The 21,021-nt window shown below is 40.9% G+C and overlaps 1 protein-coding gene across 2 annotated transcripts in view; it reads left to right on the forward strand.

The window, feature by feature from the left end:
- Positions 1 to 5,284: 5,284 nt before the first annotated feature.
- FMO4 (flavin containing monooxygenase 4) overlaps positions 5,285 to 21,021 on the forward strand; it is a 38,894-nt gene continuing 23,157 nt past the window's right edge. Inside the window, exons 1-4 of one of the 2 annotated variants that reach the window (XM_010851922.1) lie at positions 5,285 to 5,641; positions 10,737 to 10,876; positions 15,797 to 15,985; positions 16,610 to 16,772. In XM_010851922.1, the coding sequence (XP_010850224.1) occupies positions 10,745 to 10,876; positions 15,797 to 15,985; positions 16,610 to 16,772 (484 nt within the window). In that variant the 5' untranslated portion in view covers positions 5,285 to 5,641; positions 10,737 to 10,744. Of the gene's footprint in view, positions 5,642 to 7,144; positions 7,734 to 10,736; positions 10,877 to 15,796; positions 15,986 to 16,609; positions 16,773 to 21,021 lie in introns of those variants that run through there. The other variant, XM_010851927.1, reaches the window with a different exon arrangement.

Here is a 21,021-nt window from a genome sequence, read left to right on the forward strand (position 1 = left end):
GACTCTGTGCGACCCCATAGACGGCAGCCCATCAGGCTCCCCCATCCCTGGGATTCTCCAGGCAGGAACACTGGAGTGGGTTGCCATTTCCTTCTCCAATAGTAACACACTTAGAAAGCTATATATGGCTAGTGGCTATTGTATTAGACAGTGCTGGTCTTGGCTATACTATTCTCAACAAGTGTAATTTTTCACAATCTGAATTACAAGCATCCCACTCTCCACCAACATCATTGTATTCTTCCGGTTAACTCTTTTAATGTGATATTCCCTTAAAACTCCTGGGACTTCCAATCCAAACATTCCACCATCTTTCACTGTCCAGCCCCCCTTTATTTTCTCATCTCCTTCATTACCCAGTTTAGAGTTCATGATTCTATAACATCACATTTGCATACTCTCAGCTCCATTGTCTTCTCTCATTCATTCACACTTGCATGGTAGGACTCGAACTCTGGACAAAATCCAACTCTTCTCTGACTTCAAACCCCACCTGAACACTTCATCTTAGATAGAGGAAAAATGTTCAGCTTCCTAACTGATCATTCTTCAACTCATGCCTATCCTACTGCCCCCAAACCCTGGTAGATTTCTTTAAGTCCTTCACTTCCCAATCTCATGTCCTAGATGACTATTTTATATCATCTCCTCTTACCACAAATCTCTACCACTTCCTTCTCACCTCACTCTCAGAGAAAAAATAGTGGCAATTCGCAGATAACTTTGACAGATTTCCACCAACTTCTCTCCCAAATTGTTGAATTTTCCTCTCTACTTGGTTATTTGCCACAGTATATAAACATGCCTTACTATTCCTGATTTTAAAAACCCTCCCAAACCACTCAACTCTTTCAGCAAACACTTTTATACATCAGAGGGCCTCCCTGGTAGCTCAAACTATGGTAAAGAATCTACCTGGAATGCGCAAGACCCAGGTTCGATCCCTGGGTCGGGAAGATCCCTTGGAGAAGGGAATGGCTAACCACTCCAATAGTCTTGCCTGGAGAATCCCATGGACAGAGGAGCCTGGCAGGCTACAGTCCATGGGGTCACAAAGAGTCAGACACAGTTGAGTGACTAACAGGCAAAAAAAAAAAAAAAAAACATGATCTGATTTATGATTTAGAAAGATAGTTCTGAAGGACAGTTTATAGGCTAGCAACTGGAAGTAAGAAAACTAAGTAGAAGGCTATTTTAGAAGATTAGTTCCAGTAGTAGCAAACTCGATGTTGATCATTCTTAAACCAGACCCTTTGGAGGATGGAAAACTGTTATGGAATAGGACAAACTAAAGAGATCTAATAGTTAAACAAAGTTTATAAACATAAACTTTGACTGACTCTTTAATCAGGAGAAATATAACCATAAAGAGTGGTATGTGGTTCAATGTATGCAAGTCAGTTAATGTGATATACCACATTAACAAAATGAAGGATAAAAAATCACATGATCACCTTAATAGATAAGGAAAAATCATTTGACAAAATTCAACAGTTTCATGATTAAAACTCTCAACAAACTAGATGTAGAAGGAATTTACTTCAACATAGTAAAGGTCATATATGACAAGTCCACAGCTAACATCATGCTCAATTGTGAAAAACAAGACAAGAATGTTCACTCTTGCCACTCAGATTCAATGTTCTAGCTGGAGCAGAGACAACAAAAATAAAGTATTCAAATCATAAAGGAAGAAGTAAATTATCTCTGTTTGCAAATGACACGATTTGCATACAGAAAACCTTTAAATACTCCACAAAAAAAGTTAGAACTATTAATAATAAACAGAGCTATAGTGATTAGAACAGTGTGATATTAGCATGAAGACAGACATACAGAGCAATGTAACAGAATAGACAGCCCAGAAATAAACCCACACATATATAGTTAGTATATCTTCGATAAAACTGCCAAGATCACAGAAAGGGTAATGGACAGTCTTTTCAACAGATGGTGTTGGGAAAACTGGATATTCACATGCTAATAAAACTGGACCATTCTCTTACACCATGCTAAAAAATCAATTCAAAATGTATGAAATACTTAAATGTAAGAACTGAAACTATAAAACTCTTTTTATTTTTTGTAGGCAGAACATCCTTTAATATAATGTGCAGCAAGATCTTTTTTTTAACTCTTAAGAGATAACATATTGAAAAAGCTTCTTGACATTGTTTTAACAATGAATATGACACCAAAGGCACAAAGGCACAAAAACAAAATAGACAAGCAAGATTTCATCAAACTAAAAGTCTCTGAATAGCAAAAGAAACATTTTCTTTTGAATGAGAAAATGTTTGCAAACCATACATCTGGTAAAAGGTTAACATCCAAAATATGTAAGGGACTTCTATAACTTTAAAAAAAAAATACAAATAACCCAATTCAAAAATGGGCAAAAAACTTGAATGGACATTTCTCTAAAGAAGATATACAAATAACCAATGGGTATATTAAAAAGTATTCAGTTTCACTAATTATCAAAGAAATGTGAATCAAAACCACAATGAGATATCACATCATATCTGTTAAGAGTGTTGTTATCAAAAGCAAAATAAAAGATAACAAGTGTTAGGATGTGAAGAAATCAGAACCCTTCTACACAGTAGGTGGGGATGTAAAATAGTGCAGCTGCTATGGAAAATAGTATGGAGGTTCCTCAAAAAATTAAAACTAGAAGTACCATATGATCCAGCAATTCTACTTCTGGGTATTTGTACAAAAGAATTGAAATCAGGATCTCAAAAAGGTATTTGCATTATCAGGTTCATTCCAGCATTACTGACAATAGCCAAGATATGGGAACAACCCAAATGTCCATGGACAGATGAATGAATAAAGAGATGTGGTATATACATACAGTATGCTATTATTCAGCTCTTAAAAAAGAAAATAAATTGTGCAATATGGGACAGCATTGATGAACCTGGAGACATTACTGTAAGTGAAATAAGTCAGTCACAAAAATACAAGCCTGTATTATTCTATTTATATGAGGTATTCAAAATAGTTAAATTTATAGAAGGAAACAGTGAAATGGTGCTTGCCAGAGACTGGAGGGAGAGGGAAATGGAGAATTGTTGTTCAATGGATATAAACTTTCAGTTATGCAAGATGAATAAATTCTGGAGATCTGCCATTCAATATAGTGCCAATAGTTAACAATAGTGTATTATGGATTTCTAAATTTTGTTAAAGATTTGTTAAGAGGGTGTATGGCTTCCCAGGTGGCTCAGTAGTAAAGAATCTGCCTGCCAGCGCAGGAGACTCGGTTTCAATCCCTGGTTGGGAAGATCCCCTGTAGGAGGAAATGGCAACCCACTTCAGTATTCTTGCCTGGAAAATCCCATAGATAGAGAAGCCTGGTAGGCTACAGTCCATGGAGTTACAAAGAGTTGAACACTACTTTGCAACCGAACACAGCACAGCAGCAAGTGGGTATATCTCATGTCAAATATTCTTAACCAAAAATAAACAAAGGTCCATGAGGAAACTTCTGGAGGTGATGAATGTGTTTATTACCTTGAGCGGTGATGGTTTCACACATGCAGGCATATGTCCAAATTCATCAAATTATATACATTAAATATATACAGGTTTTTTTGCATATCAGTTAGGCCTCAATAAAGCCATTTGCCAAAAATGAGAGGGTAAATATTTAACAAATGGCTGGGGGTGGGGGACATCCCAAATTTGTAGTGTTTGCCAGTTTCCGTGATGTAAACATCCCCACCATGAACAATGTCAAGCTATTGTGTCAAGCATTACTATTCGTAATGCCAAGCTATCACTGAACTTGGAAGACATACGTATTCCCTTTGTGCAGACGAGCTCCAGTACACCACTGGATGAGAACATTTTTGGGGACAACTGGAGAAATTTGAAAGTGGACTGTATGTTGGATGATACTGAAGTTATATTGACTTGGATGTGGTAATGATAATGATTCTGTGGGGAAATGCCCTTACTTTTGTGAAATACATGCTGAAATATTCTGATGGCATCCTGATGTTTGAAGACTACTTTCAGATCTGTGTGTTTAGGTGTATACGTGTCTGTGTCTCTGGGTACATGTGTGTGGAGAAAGAGAAAGAGAGAAGAAGAAAATGCCAATGTGTCAAGAGGTTGCTAGTTGATGAAATGGGTAAGGGATATGTTGATGCACATTAATCAGATTGTTTTTTCAACTTTCCTCTGGGCTTAATATTTTTCAAAGTAAAAATTAGTTTGTTGCCAACAGAAGATTTTATATAAAAATTTGAGGTTGTGATTTCTATTAAAAGGAATCTCAGTTCAGTTCAGTCACTCAGTCATGTCTGACTCTTTGCGGCCCCATGAATCGCAGCACGCCAGACCTACCTGTCTATCACCAACTCCTGGAGTTCACTCAAACTCACGTACATCGAGTCGGTGATGCCATCCAGCCATCTCATCCTCTGTCGTCCCCTTCTCCTCCTGTCCCCAATCCCTCCCAGCATCAGAGTCTTTTCCAATGAGTCAACTCTTCGCATGAGGTGGCCAAAGGACTGGAGTTTCAGCTTTAGCATCATTCCTTCCAAAGAACACACAGGACTGATCTCCTTTGGGGTGGACTGGTTGGATCTCCTTGCAGTCCAAGAGACCCTCAAGAGTCTTCTCCAACACCACAGTTCAAAAGCATCAATTCTTTGGCGCTCAGCTTTCTTCACAGTCCAACTCTCACATCCATACATGACCACTGGAAAAACCATAGCCTTGACTAGACGGACCTTTGTTGGCAAAGTAATGTCTCTGCTTTTTAATATGCTGTCTAGGTTGGTCATAATTTTCCTTCCAAGGAGTAAGCATCTTTTAATTTCATGGCTGTATTCTATTATTTTATTATTGCCAGTGCTTCTGTAATTATTTCTCTTCTTGTGCCCTAGGCTAACATCTAAAACCAATTTTAAGCTTTTTCAAACATGTTTTACCAGCTCCCTCTGCTGACATTTTCTGAAAAGATGAAGCTGCTTAAATTCCTTATAAATTCTGAATTTTGAAATCATACTTTTGGGGTTAGGGAACTAACCCTACTTGGGAGAACTTGATGACACAACAGTCACCTAATTGGCCTTCTTCTATGCACAGTTCCTGTAATAGTTCAAGAGACTAATTCTCAAGAGTCACAATTTGGTTAAGCAGAACGCCCAAGTCACTGGGGATTGTGGTTTGGGGTGATTTGGCGCCCTCTAAAGGCTACCGTGAGAAGAGCAGCCGCTTACCACGTGCTCCCCTTTAAGTTTAGAGCTCCGTCGGAACTGTGACGTTTAGGAGGATGGGCGAAAGGGGCAGAAGTCGCTTGTGGCTTTCCAATCCGACAACTCTATTCTAATTCGTCATTGAACGCTCCCTCGAGATCACGGAAGTTTCAACTGGTGCCCTACACAACTTCTTTTTTTCCCTCAGCGAGTATATTTCCTGTCATCAGCATGACAGGAAAAACGGCAGTTTTTGTTTTAAACTGAGAGCACTTTGATTAAAGTCAGCATTCCTTTTATTTTTTATCTTCTTTTAGAGCAAAGACTTTGGATTTGGATTTTTTTTTTTTTTTTTAAGACAAACACTGTCTTTGGCTATTGGCTTTGAGAAATAATTTGTAAAATTACCTCTCTGTGCCAACAAGGTAAGTGTCCTGGATTTTTTTTCTTTTAATGGGGAAATGTTTCCAGAAGCTGATTTCACAGAAGGTAAATATTCCCCTTGGTGAGTGCACTCCTTAGAACTAAGTGTGATCCTCTCTTTGCAGAGTCTCTTGATTAGGGTTAAGGCAGCAGAATTAGGGAGAAAACCAGGAAGCAAAGGAACTTCTTAAGGAAACAAAGTTATGCTGTAGGAAGAAGCCACCCAGAAGGAAGATGTGGAGAGAATAACAGAATTGTGGGACTGTCTGTGATTCCAGGCTCCTTTCTGATTTCATCTTTTGGATGAGATGGAATTGCCTGTCACTGAGAAACACAAAATATTCCACAAGTGTCAGGTTCGGAAATAGGGTAGCAAAGGAAGAACACTGGTAGAGTGAAATAATAAGAAATATAAACAGATCGAAGTCCAAATTCATATAAATCATATCAGCTGTATGATTTGCTAATCATCCAAGTCTCTCCATGTCTCAAAAACGACTGCTACATTTTATGGTGTGTCAGGTATGGGATAGGGTTTTCCTGTTGTTCAAAAATCCAACTCAGTTGATTAGGGCTTCTTCTATTAAGGAACTAAATATCAGCAACCTTTGACCTACAATGGACCTTACAATTATAGCACACTCTTACAGTTTACAAAGAGCTTAGCAGTACTATGTCCTCCCAGCCCGTCAAACCTGCAGTATTCTCGCCTGCCTTTCAATTTATGTCTATTTGGGGCATCAATTATCTGGCACTTGGGTGTTTTTGCTCAGGAAAAACACAGCCTAGTACGTGTCTCTAGCTAGGTCTCCAGGCGTAGATAAGCAGCCCAAGAATGTCTGCAAGCATTTGTACCCAGAGCATGCTGCTGTTATAGGACATATTGCCTGATACCATATGTGTCAGCCCCTGTCTATATAGTGGCATCTTCTTCTGGACAGTCACTGGGTCTGTATTTATTACTGTTATTTAGTCACTGATTCTTAATTATTCTGGGGGCCCCCAAACTTGGCTCAGTATCTGCCCTTAGAGTTACATAGAGTGCATGTGTGGAGTGAATTAATTTGCTGCCAGTCTATTCACTGCAGCATATTTTGCATTTTAACAACTATTTCTTTCATCTTATTATTGCAAAAACACAGCACAGCGAGATCTGCCAATTCCAGACTTCTCCCTTGTGCCCGGGAAGTGTATGTGTTCTTATCGGTGGAGGCCATTTATTTATGAATAAAAGCTATCTAGACCTTTTACTCGGAGAAGGCAATGGCAACCCACTCCAGTACTCTTGCCTGGAAAATCCCATGGACTGAGGAGTCTGGTAGGCTGCAGTCCATGGGGTCGCTAAGAGTCGGCACGACTGAGCGACTTCACTTTCACTTTTCACTTTCATGGAGAAGGAAATGGCAACCCACTCCAGTGTTCTTGCCTGGAGAATCCCAGGGACAGAGGAGCCTGGTGGGCTGCCGTCTATGGGGTCTCACAGAGTCAGACACGACTGAAGCGACTTAGCAGCAGCAGCAGCAGCAGCAGCAGACCTTTTACTCTCCAGTCCAAAGGAAGCCATAGGTGTGTTTGCCTATGTGTTTCCAACTTGTTGATAAATTTTATCTGTGTGAGACGTCTTTTCCAGAAAGAAGAGAGGAAAAGAGGGAATGGTTAGGGAGGTGGGAAATGAATCCTGTAAATATTTGGTGCTAGGCAGTTTTGTGTAATTATTATCACAGTTTCAGACTCAAACGATCCTTCCGTGTGACTGTGTTTCTTATTTGCAAACAGTAAATCTTAAAGTGCGTACGTGGGTTGTTTGGGGGGGCACATGGCTCGTCAGTTGCAGAGACAGAGTTCAAACCCAGTTCTGCTGCCTCCAGAGTCCATTCTTACTGCAGACTACTCAACTCTCCCAAAATCAAAAAGAGACTCCTAAATAAACCAAAAGTCTCGAGGGGGAAGAGTGTAAATTTTGCTGTAAATAATGAAGCCAGGCAGGAAGTTCTCAACCTTACAAAGGGCGGGATGGCAAGTAAGATTTTGAAACAGGCAAGCCTGGAAAAGCCCTCTGATGCTGCAAGTCCCTGTGTCCTCCTCTGGAACCAGGTAAGTCTGAGGGTTCCAAGGGCTCAGAAGTCTTCTTCTGCCCCTGTAAAGTCACTAACTCCCTTTGTAATTGTGCCGAGGGGTTATTTTTTATTTTTTTCCAGAGGTTTCCCCTTTCTCACTTGTATTAACTGCCGCGGTCCAGCCCCAGCTGATCCAGGGTATTCGAAGGGGAGACGGCTTCAGCGAGTTCACTGGATACAATAGCATATAGCTTTATTTAAATATTAATTAGAGATATAAAGAGTAACAAAATGAGGATAGCTCAGTAGGAAAATTCAGTGAAGAAAAGAGGCTGAGTAGCTTGGTTTAGGCAGAAAATCAATATAACCTGTGACATCAGGTTAGCTCTGACCACGGAGGCCGCAGGCGCCCTCTCGAATAGCGGAAGGTGCCCCACCTTAGGCACCTTGTCGAGTGGGTCCTAGAAGCCCAGGCAAATAAATGGTCGCAGAGGACCTCCACGCTCCAGATGGAGATTCAGCCAGAATGTGAAAAGAAAGAATGACATGGGGAGACCAAGCTTTGGTGAGCAAGGCCCGTAGCTTTATTTTCAACAGGGGCTTTTATACCATAAGTTGTACATAGAGGATAATAGGGGGTTTGAAACCATGCAAAGTCAGCAGTCTTTGATCCTTATCAAAACCAGGGTTTCTTTCCTGCAAATTTATCGTATACAAATGGTTTAGGTGATGTACATCATCTTCTGGCCAGAAGGCCTATTAACATTTTATGACTCTTGACAAAGGTTTGTCAACCATAAGACTTATTTTCTCTGAGTAATTATTTTAAGGTTTGGGGCCATCCTCCGGAGGTGTTACATAAAGTTGCATTCCTATAGGGCAGAGGTGTAGTGGGTTTACAACAAAGGAAAGAATTTATTACCTTAAGGGTCTAAAGTTGCTAACACCAAGGGCACTACTTATTTTTTCTACATACCAACTATATTAATTAATACACATTCAAGGATACAATACAGGGGATGTGGAAACTTGGCAGCAAGCATTGGCTCATCAATGAAATCTTACTAGTTTTATTCTGACAGTTTCTAACTCTCTGAGAGGCTCTAAGCTATTTGAATATCTTAAGCTTCCCCGTGCCTCTCGAGGCTGAGAGACTGTAAACAATCGTATGCATAGCTGTAGGAGTCCGGGTAAACTTGTCAGGCGAGTTAGAGAGCTATCTAAGGGGTTTGGATTTAAACACTCCTAATGCCCAGGAGCTTATTAACTGGAGCTGTAAGTTAACTCTTTATCAGAGAGAGTGAGATGGTGGTGGGGGACAGCCCCCAGTAAAGTCAGAGGTGAGAGCACAAAGCAGTAAAGTAGGCAGACTCTGGTTTTGGGGGGTAGATGCTCGAGAATTTCCAGGGGGACTCCTGAGGCTCGATCCCGCCTTTGCGTATGCCGAGCCTCCTTCCTCATGACCTTTGCCACGGGTGGAGCTCCTCACGCTGGCTCCCAGCAATTAACCATACCTCTTTATTTTCTATATTTTGGTGCTTTGACAGTTAAGGCCTTGCTGATGCCAAAGGGGCTGCTGCTCCCAGGCTTAGGCAGTTCCTTGAGGTAGTAAACCACCCTCCTGGGAGGGTGACCTTTTGAATGCAAACCTACCAATCCTGAGCCCTTTTCCTCCAACCACCTCCTTTACTGACACTCACTCTTCTTGTGCCTGGGGATTCTGATTTGGCTATAGAGAAACTGCAAAGCCCTGAGGACAAACCCCCCACCACAAACCCAACCAGAAAGCATGGCAGCAAACCTGAGCTCAAATTAGGGAAGAGGCTCAGGAGCAGAAATCATGGGACACTTCAGACTCTCATCCCAGTGAGATGTGCACATCCAGACTCATACTCAGATATCTAGAGTCTCTCTCGACTCAGCCTCTTACTAGCAGACTGGCCTTAAGTCATGTTCAAAGACTCAGCAGTTACACCTGAGTCCACCTGACACTTCAAAGCCTTCCATGTGGCATAAACCTGATTCGCTGGAATTAACTTAGTGTTAACCCATCTGATCAAATAAAAATGTATGTTGACATCTGCAGATGCCCAAAACTACAATTTTAAAAATCTGATATAAATTGTCATGACACCTTCATGCTTCCTCCAATCTTTCCTGACAAGGATAACATCCCCATTTCCATGTGATCTCATCTTGGTCTCTAGAATGTGCCATATGGATTTCCTTGGGGACTTAGTTCTGTATTACAGTCAGTCAAGCTTTCATTGTTCAAAGTTAAGAACTTCCCCTCAATTAATGTAGTATCTTTTTTGCTGGCAGGACATGACCCATGACTAGCTACTCTTTAGGACTTTAGATGCTTTAAATAAAAATGAACATTTTTGCTGGTTGCAGTTCCTAGGATTTTGGGAGGGTTAGGTGATAGCAAAGTGTTTTTAATACTGAGGGAATATAAAGTCTTAAGGGGATCAAGACCTTTTACTCCTCAATCCAAAGGAAGCAACAGGTTGTGTCTATCTATGTGTTCCCAAATGTTGATAAATTTTATCTGTGTGAGCTGCCTTTTCCAGAAAGAAGAGAGGAAAAGAAGGAAAGTCATTAGGGAAGTGGGAAATGAATGCTGATTAAATATTTGGTGCTAGGTCTTGGCTTAACTAGCTAATAATAAGAGCAAAATTTAACTGAGTACTTACTATGTAGCAGACACATTTCTACAACTTTTCCAACATATCTCGGTCATTTAATTTCAGGACAATGCCTATTTTAGATAGGCATTATTATTTCCCCTCTCACTGTACTGATGAGAAAACTGAGGCACAGAAAGGATAAACAACTAGCCCAAGATAAATAAATGAAGCCAGCATCCTGGCTGAAACAGTCTTATTTCAGAGCCCTCATATTTAGCCAAATTATGATTCTGCCTTAGCTCAGAAACAAAAGGAGGGTATCTATATCATTGTGAAAGTTGAATTCTGTGACAAGGGCTCCCTTCTAGCCTTGTCAAACAAAGAAGCTGTGCTTAATCTGTATCATACAGAACACACCATGGCCAAGCGAGTTGCAGTGATCGGAGCTGGTGTGAGTGGCCTGTCCTCCATCAAATGCTGCTTGGATGAACACCTGGAGCCCATCTGCTTTGAAAGAAGTAATGACATCGGTGGACTATGGAAGTTTACTGTGCGTAGTTCATACCCTCCCACCTTCACCAACTATAATCTGGCCATTTGCTTTGTCCCTGCCCAGGCATGGTGGCTGTAGTCTATCTTGGTGATCATTAAGAGCTTCCCAGGTTGCTCAGTGGTAAAGAATCCGCTTGCCAAAGAAAGAGATGAGGGTTCGATCCCTGGGTCAGGGAAGATCCCCCAGAGAAGGAAATGGCAATCCATGCCAGTATTCTGCCTGGGAAATCCCACGGACAGAGGAGCCTGGTGGGCTGTAGTCCATGGGGTCTCAAAAGAGATGGACATGAGTGAACACACATGCATGGTGATCATTAAGGGAGCCGCTCATTGCAGCATCACAACTTTGTGTATGGTGTTGTGCTGACCCCATACAGGACGCAGTCTGATAGGTGATGAACCTGGAGAATTGGCAGGGTAGGGGCAAGAGAATTTGGAGGAAAGAGGAAGAAAGAGTTAAGTCTGATACACAAACATAGGATTGAAAGTTATGATGATTTCTGCACCATGAACATTCTAAGACAAAGTAGCAGAGTATCACATTGGGTAAGCTGAATCTCATTGGTGAATGTGAAGCAGATGGCACCTTAAGAAGGACAGAAGTTGGCAGCAGGGGATGGATCCCCAACCCCAAGGCATTGTTCATGTCTTTTGGAAGAGAATTGGCAAGGATAGGCAAGAATCCAGACCTTGTTAGGTCTAGGGGGTAGTTTTTACATTATCAGAAGAACAACAACCCAGGCACTATTTCTCTTAAGAGTGGAGTGTGCAGCCCAGGGTGTATGCTCAAGGTTCGGCCAGCCATTAGGTGACTTGAGCATCAAGAAGTAGGGCTGGAAATGACTAAATGTCACATGAGAGGTTGTTGCTGAGTCGTGAAAGACACTGGAGATTCTTGGCCTTCACAGGAGAGGAATTCAATCCAGGGCCAGTGATGAGGCTTGATTGCTCAGAGCTTTTGTGTGATAAAGTTTTATTAAAGTATAAAAGAGAGAGAAAGCTTCTGACATAGACATCAGAAGGGGGAAGAAAGAGTGCCCTCTGCTAGTCTTTAGCAGGAAGTTATATAGCTACTAGCAGGTTGCTAGTTAGAGAAAGGAAATGTCTCAAAACTCAGAGACTGGCACCAGGCCCCTTACCCACAACATTCATTTTGAGATAACATTGGCACAAGGTGAGTTGTCCCAGGCCATAAAGTGATTGGCATGAATCTTGGAAGAAAGGCAAGCAAATACCTAGCAAATTCTAAGCAAATACATAGTCTCATTAACATAGCTTAAGAGAATATTTACATGAATAAAACATACTGGTTCTGAGCCTTAGGCAAACCTACTTGAAGAAAGACAGAGTCTAGGGTAAATATAGTTCATTAACATAACTTAAGAAAAATATTTCCATAAGAAAAACGCATTGGTTACCTCAAGGTTTGAAAAAAGTTGAGTTCAGGTGGAACCAGGTGTCGTCATGGCAACACAGAATTTTAAAGGAACTCTTTCAATTTTGTATAGAGAAAGGAAAAAAATCTGACTTGTGTAGTTTGTTTCCTCCTACCACTTAAGAGAGAGATAAAAGACGTTTGACATTTGCAGCCTATTTCCTCCATTTGGAGACCCCTAGCTTTCCTACCTGCTACCCTCTCACACATGCCTCTGGCCAGAATTGGTCCTGGTTACTGGGAATATCAGGGTCTTCAGTGGGAATAAAGGGATCTGCCCCTGGTAGGGTATAAGGTGTCAAAAGATGGAGGCCCAAGTAGTAAGTGCTTCAGGGGGAGGAGAAGAGCAGCATTTGGCAGGAGCTCAGGGCTGGGGAGGTACTTCACACTGGTATGAATGAGGGAAGCTTGCATGGAGGAAGTGGCATTTGCCAGTCTTGGATGAATGGTGAAGAAAACAGAATAAGCAAATGTATGTAAATGATCACAACTCTAGGATTACAGTGTACTGTGCTGTGCTTAGTCATTCAGTCATGTCTGACTCTTTGTAACCCTATCGACTGTAGCCTGCCAGACTCCTCTGTCCATGGCGATTCTCCAGTCAAGAATACTGGAGTGGGTTGCCACGCCCTCCTCCAGGGGATCTTTCCAACCCAAGGATCGAACTCAGGTCTCCCGAATTGCAGGCAGATTCTTTACCACCAGGGAAAGAATTTTCTGAGCCATCAGGGAAACCCATAGTATACTGGGGGAAAAAAAAAAAAATTTTTTTTTTCTGGTGTACTGTGGGCCTCATTAAGCCACCAAATGTCAGTATGGAAGAAAATATTCGGTCTGGTTTGTGTACTTTTCTGCTATTTGACCCTATTGTTGCAGGAAGGGGGACCCCTTCCAGGGCCCAAAACTGGGCTCTTGTCTAACACTCGGAAATGAACTGTCCAAGGAGACACATCTGCTGACAAAGCAAGAGATTTTATTGGGAAAGGGCACCCGGGTGGAGGGCTGTAGGGTAAGAGAACCCAGGAGAACAGCTCTGCCCCGTGGCTTGCAGTCTTGGGTTTTATGGTGATGGGGTTAGTTTCCAGGTGGTCTTTGGCCAATCACTCTAATTCAGAGTCTTTCCTGGTGGTGCACGCATCGCTCAGCCAAGATGGATGCTAGTGAGGATTCTTGGAAGTGGACGAATACACGGCGTCTCCTTTTGGGAGAAAGACTTCAGAGAGACTTGTAGCCAGGTAGCCAGTTGCCTAGTTTTATAAAAAGTAAGGTTGCAGTTACTAACTTCCAGCAGACATTGTTTTGAGAATGGTGGCATCCAAGCCTGACACGACTCAGCAACTAGGCAACTCTTCCGTTTGGTGGTGGCTTATTAGTTCCGTATTCCTTATCAGGATCTCCTGTCATAAAACAACTCATGCAAATGGTTACTATGGTGCCTGGCCAGGGTGGGCAGTTTGAATCAGTGTGCTTCCACTAACACTATGGTTGGCTTGGTTTCCTTCTCCTATTATAAACTAATGATATAAACTAGTGATATAAACTAATTTTAGAAAGTAATATTGCTACTGTATAGCACACAGAACTCTACTCAATGTTCTGTAGTGACCTAAATGGGAAGGAAATCGAGAGAAGAGTGGGTGTATGTGTATATATGACTGATTCAGTTTGCTGTACAGCAGAAACTGACACAACGTTGTAAAGCAACTATACTCCAATAAAAATAAATTTAAAAATAAAAAAATAATATTGAGTTAAACAAAAGAAAAAATACAGGACTTCCCTGGCAGTCCAATGATTCAGACTTCACACTTCCTCTGCAAGGGGCGTGGGTTCATTCCCTGGTTGGGAAACTAAGATCCCATATGCCATGAGGCCAGGCCAAAAAAAAAAAGAAAAGAAAAAATATAAATTAAATATAATATCAATACTCCTGAGCACTAAGTAAATTAACACTATTTAAATTTTGATGTAATTTCTTTCAGTCATACACATATTTTTTTCCAAAAATGCAATGGTAATATTCATTTCCATTCATTCAAGTATTTGTGATGTCCCTCTCCCAGGACACACAGGGAACAAGATAGACAGGGCCCTAACCCTCCTTAGAATCTAGTGGGAACAGAAACTGTAAACACATCATTGTAACACAGTGTCATCGATTCTGTGCTCAAAGTACAGGGTACTAGGTTGGGGCAGCAGGTACGATAGCTACCTTGTGAAGATCTATAGGGTTATGGAAGGCTTCTTAGAGAATGTGATAGCAAAGAAAGAGACTTGAAGAAGAAATAGAGATTAGCTTTGAACAAGTTCATTGGTGTCCTTAATATAGGTCTTTTCATTTTGTTTTTGGATGGCAAAGACCAAGATAAGACAAGGAGTTGAGGAGTCCAGGAGAAAACAGAGGCTGTCAGTGTGTGATGACCCCCTTCATGAAAATTGAGATGAGACAGAGAGAGACATGGTTGTAAGAGGATTTTGTTTTAGCCACACATTCCAGGAAACAAACTCACTCAGAAGGACAATGCAATAGTGGAGTGCAGTTTATTACACCGGCGGGCCCAAGGCAGAGTCTCCTCTTAGCCAAGGACCCCAACGAGTTTTTGTGAAAACCTTATATACCCTAAGTGTACGTGCCCAAACCCACCTCCCCAAATTCCCTGAAACTAGTCTGAACAAAGGAAAAGAAAGATACAATCAAAGTTAACCTGTGATTCGTATGCCTTAAGCCTAGGTAGTTAACAGTGGACAATTATCAATAGGCCTGTGGTCATAGCCCAGTAAGCATAATAGAATGTATGATTCTATTCAGTTACACAGATAATTAGGGTATTCTTTTAGGCATGGAGAGTCTAGGTATGAGCCCTGGGACTCTTCCTTCCGAGGGTTTGGTTTTCCAGTTGGTATATCGTTTCCATAGATACTGGGCATATAGCTCAAGTCCACAGTCCTGCCCAAGATGGAGTCCTGCCTTCAAGATGGAGCCTGTTCTATTGCCTCCTTCAATTTAAGTTGAAAGCGGGGGTTGTTTTGAAAATTTGAGTCTTCAGTATTTTAAGTGTGGATGAGAAAGAGTGGTTGAATATATACATAGACAATAACTAGAAAACTTTGTGAGGAATTCCTTAAGCAAAGACAAGAAGAAGAGGCCCAGAACCTGAGAGGAGGGAGTAATCATGGCAAGGGAAGAAGGAGAAGATAAGGAAGATGGACCATGGGCCCACGTTCATGGAACTGTTTAAAGACACTGTTAGTCCTGCAGAGCCCCGTTAAATGTTGTTAGCTTCTTTGTAGTTTGACGAAGATATTATATTTAACAATTCAACCCCACCAGTGATTTTTTATATCTATAGCAGGGGGATCCAATGCTAAATTTTCCAGAAACTCTTTGGAATGACACGTGGAATGCTAGCTGCTGGTGATCTCTGTTCTCTTCCTCCTATCCCCCTCAGCCCACCCCATCAAGTTAACTGTGCTTGTACACAGGAAACTTCTAAAGATGGGATGACTAGGGTCTACAAGTCATTAGTGACGAATGTCTGCAAAGAAATGTCATGTTACAGTGACTTCCCTTTCCAAGAAGATTATCCTAATTTCATGAACCATGAAAAATTTTGGAACTACCTCCAAGAGTTTGCTGAGCACTTTGACCTTCTGAAATACATTCAGTTTAAGGTAAGATGGCTTGGGTTATGGAAGGTTAATGAATAGGGGCTGGCCCATTCACCAATCTAATTCAAGTGGGATGCCTAAGAAAACTTCTTCTTAATTTTCTCTCTATACGAATAAGGCAGATAAAAATCCTGCTGTTCATGTTTTACTGAAGTCACTAACATACTGAATTTCCTGGTTCTTTTTCTAAATCCAAAGTCTCATTCAGGATGAAATTTAGAATTTTTTTCAGAGGAAAGGAAAACTGGATTTTGTTCATGAAACCCATTGGAAAGAAATAATTAGAAGTCTGAGCCACAGAAATTATAATGGGTCAAAACTCATTTTCCTAAATTTTTCCAACATTCAATATTTTAACTCATCTTCTTCTCACCAGAAATAAAAACTGAATGTTTCTTCCTTGCAGTGAAATCATTCGGATGTTTTGGGTCCTAATCTTTATGACCACTTTTGAGACTTTGCACAAGTTATTTAACTTCTCAAGGGAGAAGATAAACCAATATTGAAAGACCTTCTAACATGAGACTTACTAGACCCACTTGAAATAACAAACACGGTTACCATACAGTCATTGCACGAAGTCCCGAGATGACTGGTGGAAAACGAGTGTCTGTCTTTTGCTTTCAGACCACCGTGTGCAGCATAACAAAGCGTCCTGACTTCTCTGAAACTGGTCAATGGGATGTTGTCACAGAGACAGAGGGGAGGCAGGACAGAGCTGTCTTTGATGCTGTCATGGTTTGCACTGGACATTTCCTGAATCCCCGTTTACCTCTGGAGTCATTTCCTGGTGAGTCATTTCTACATGAAACCATGCCTGCTCTTCCAGGTTCTATGGGAAGTTACTGATTTGTAATTGGAAAAACTTTCTCATGATTCTAGACAACTTTATGTTTACCCTCAGAAATAATATGTACCAAATAACTTTGAAAGACTGAAGTACTATACAGGTGTCAGGGTTTTTTATGTACTTATAAATATAAATGCTGATGTTATCATTTAAGTTTTATCATGCCTATCTGATTCAAGTTTAGTGATCACATAGGGCTCAAAACCATCAGATCTGTCATGAAAAAGGATAGGATTTGAATTTTATCATTAAATTACAGGTCATTTGAATCAGAAGTGAACTGAAATTCAATAACTTAAAAGAAGTGACAGTATAAGGAAATTTGAGAGAATTTTTTTTAGGAACTAGCCCAGAAATGATACATATAAAGAAATATTGTCACCCTTCAAGATAGTCATTTCAGACTTCCCAAGTGGTCCAGTGGTTGGGAATCGGCCTGCCAAAGCAGGGGAACGGATTTGATCCCTGCTCCAGGAATAGCCCATGTGCTGCAGGGCAACTAAAAGCCCACACACCACAACTACTGAAGCCCATCCATCTAGAGCCCAGGCTCCGCAACACGTGAAGCCACTGCAATGAGAAGCCTGCGCACTGCATCTAGATAGAAGATAGTACACTCTCACCGCAACTAGAGAAAGCCCACCTGCAGCAGTGAAGACCCAGCACAGCCAAAAATAAAAGTAATTAATTTTTTAAAAAATCATCACAATAATAATCCATCCACCTCCCAAACTATCCACACAAAGCAGTTCTAGAAATTCCCCTTTGTAAATGCTTTTGATTCAATAGCACATTCTTTTTAATATACTCACAATTGGCAAAACTCCATCTTTTGAGGTCAAATGAGGATTACTAAAATGTAGCAAAACTACTCTTCTTCTGTTACTTATAAGTGGCCCTAAAGGCAGTGGAGTATGAATTTTTGAAACTTCTCTGAGGAATGAAAAGAACTTTTAGGAAAGGAAGATGTAAAGAACAAAGTTTGCCAGCCTTAGCCAATAAAATATGAAATAAATCTGATGAACATAATCTCAAATTAACAAGATATTCTATTTTTTTAAATATTTTAGGGGTCGAGGGAGACTTCAATATATAATTTTGCAAAGAAGCAATGTTGTAAATGGTGGGCCAGCTTCAGGCTTGCTGTTAATCTAAGGGCTAAACAGACAATCACCTGGTACTAAAGGAATATATAACTGACTCATAACAATGTTTCTATGGGGAAAACTTTAATGACCTCAGAGAGGTAGGGGAGGAATTATTATAAGAGAAATATTGAGGCCCCCCTCTATTTTGCCCTAAAACCCAGTATTGGCAAAGGAAAAAACTCACACATACAGATTTTAGAGACTTATCCTGAGGGGGGTTTTGGTTTATGACCAGACTTTAGAAGAGTCTGTTACATGGGACAGCAAGAAAGATAATCCCAATTTCCTCCATGTTTCCAGAGTGAGGTACCTTGGTGAGTGGATATGGTGTAAGGTTTCTGGGAAGTTCCAGTTTGCCGAGTCAGACACAACTCAGCGACCAAACAATAACAACAATGGTTCCCTGCAGACAGTGGCCCTGGATAAGTAGCATTTAGCATAATGGTTATGAACAAAGTTCTGGATCCAGACCCTGGTGCTCTTTGCATAATCTTGGATAAACATAACCTGCCTAAGCCTCAGCAAAGTGGAAATACAAATTCCTATTTCAGAATATTGATAAGGATTAAATGTGAAATACTATGAAATATAGCCCCAAAGGAAAAAATAACCCAAAATATTGCACATAGTTGGTGAACGGCAGGCAGAAACAGAATGTAAATCTGTTTCCTGTATGAAGATTCTATGATTTGACACTGATACAACAGGGCCTCCTCATACTTGGGCTAGACCAATACAACCATGAGACCCTAAAATCTAATAAATAATTTTGGCTCCTTCTTGGGTCCTTCAAAACATTATATGACAAACATGATTGTTTCCCAGAACATTGGCTTGCTTTATTACTGCTGTTGCTTTTGTTTTATATATTTTAAAATACCAAAGGGGAAAAAAGGGGGTGGGATGAATTGGGAGATTAAAATGGACATATATACACTATTGATACTATATATTAAATAGATAACTAATGAGAACCTACTGCATAGCTCAGGGAACCCTCCTCTTTCTCTATGCTCTGTGGTGACTTAAATGGGAAGGAAATCCAAAAAGGAGGGGTATATGTACATGTTTAGCCGATTTGGGTTTCCCAGGTGACACTAGCGGTAAAGAACCCGCCTGCAAGTGCAGGAGACGTAAGAGACATGGGTTCTATCCCTGGGTCAGGAAGATCCCCGGAGGAAGGCATGGCAACCCACTCCAGTAGTCTTGCCTGGGAAGTTCCATGGACAGAGGAGCCTAGCGGGCTACAGTTCATGGGGCAACTGAGCGACTTTCACATGACATGACATAGCTGATTCACTTTGCTGTAATGTAGAAACTAACAACATTGTAAAGCAACTATACTCCAATAAAAATCTTTACAAACAAAATTTAAAAATAAAACAGTATAACACAGAGCCCACAATAAACTCTCTGTAAACAACAGCTACTACTTTATGAATCATGACCTTTTTTGTAAGTTATTATCCACTATCTGAAAATTGCTTGAAAGAAACCTGTGATTCCCCAGATTAAGAAGTGTTTCTCCCTCTTAGTTAAGTTATAACCCTGGCCTCAGTTATAACCTCAGAGAGCTGAATCCTCCCAGAGCCCACACAGGAATCACAGGACAGGGAGCACAAAGTCCAGTTCTGCAGGTCACCACTCATCATTCTTCTCTCTCCCACACTCAGAAGTTGTGTAAGAGTGACTCTTTAAATACTAGTTACAGATTAATGATCACAAATGCCTAGTTATACTTAATCAAGTATTAACAAATGTCATCGAACTTTGTCAGTGGTGTACATGGACTTCAAATGCCTGGTCTTCCTTCTCCTAAGGTAGTAGCTAAGCATTTTCTAACACATAACATTAGGGGGATAAGTATAAGATGAATAAACCACAGGAGCAAAGTACTCCAGAGATATTTGGTGACAAGGCAAACCAAGCCTTACACCCCTGGGCAGACCCCCTTTTTCTGAATTAGTAGTTTTGATTTACCAAATAGATTCCTTTGGAGGGAAGGGCAATGCATTATTGACATAATCATTGATTTAGAATTACCTATGCATGCTACACTTTTTCTTGGGTGCCCTACTCAAATAGGCAGTTATGGAGAATCTATTATTTGAAAAGCATTGTGTTAGGTACATACAAAATCTATGAACCAAGGTCGAGCCTTCAGCAAGCTTCTCTCCAGCCAAACCCCAGGAAATGGATTGAAGCCCCACTCCCTAATGCATTTGGGGCACAGGCTTTTCCCTCTTCTTGAAACTATCTAGTGCTTCCCTTTTCAAATTCCTAATCATCTTTCTAATGGCATTCTTTGGAAAAAAAATTCACCTCCTCCAGGATGCCTGCCCTGGTTCAGTCCAGGCTGATGCCCCATTGGAGCCATTATAACACCTCCTGTTCTGTGAAGCAGTGTAGTAGCATGCTTGTCAGCCGAGCTCCAGAGGCAGATGACTCCAGGGGCCTGACTTCTCCAGGCACTGCTACTTACTGTATGGCCTTGAGCAAGTTGCTTAACCTCTGTGTCTTTTTCTCAGCATTAGTAAAACTGAATCATAATATTGTTCACCTTGTAGGGTTGTTGTGAGGTTTAAATTAATTAACATATATAAAGTCCTTAGCAGAGTGTCTGGGACTTGCTAGTAAGGGCTGAGTAAATGTTAGTTGCTGCTGCTGCTGCTAAGTTGCTTTAGTCGTGTCCAACTCTGTGCGATCCCAGAGATGGCAGCCTGTTAGTTAGCTATTGTCTGTTTACCTATTTCTTGCTCAAGGATGAAGTCCTTGAGCTTAGAGACTGCCTTTTATCCTCACATCTCCTAAGCCTAAAACAGGAAACAGTGCCTTGAGTTGTACAATGTTGAAAGTAAAGGTCGTGTAAGGTACAGTTATTAACCAATTGTGTTTTGTCTCGTAATATGCCTGCAGGACTCATCTGTGGCGCTTGTCCTTCTCCCGCCCTTGGTTGCAATTGCAGGCCATTCCCACCAATTTTATGCTCACTCTCAAATAATAAAAAGTCCTCTGTCATCTTTTTTTTTTTTTTTTTTTTT

This window comes from Bison bison, unplaced genomic scaffold (genome assembly GCF_000754665.1).
Source record: "Bison bison bison isolate TAMUID 2011002044 unplaced genomic scaffold, Bison_UMD1.0 scf7180017851926, whole genome shotgun sequence".
Lineage (NCBI taxonomy): Eukaryota > Metazoa > Chordata > Mammalia > Artiodactyla > Bovidae > Bison > Bison bison.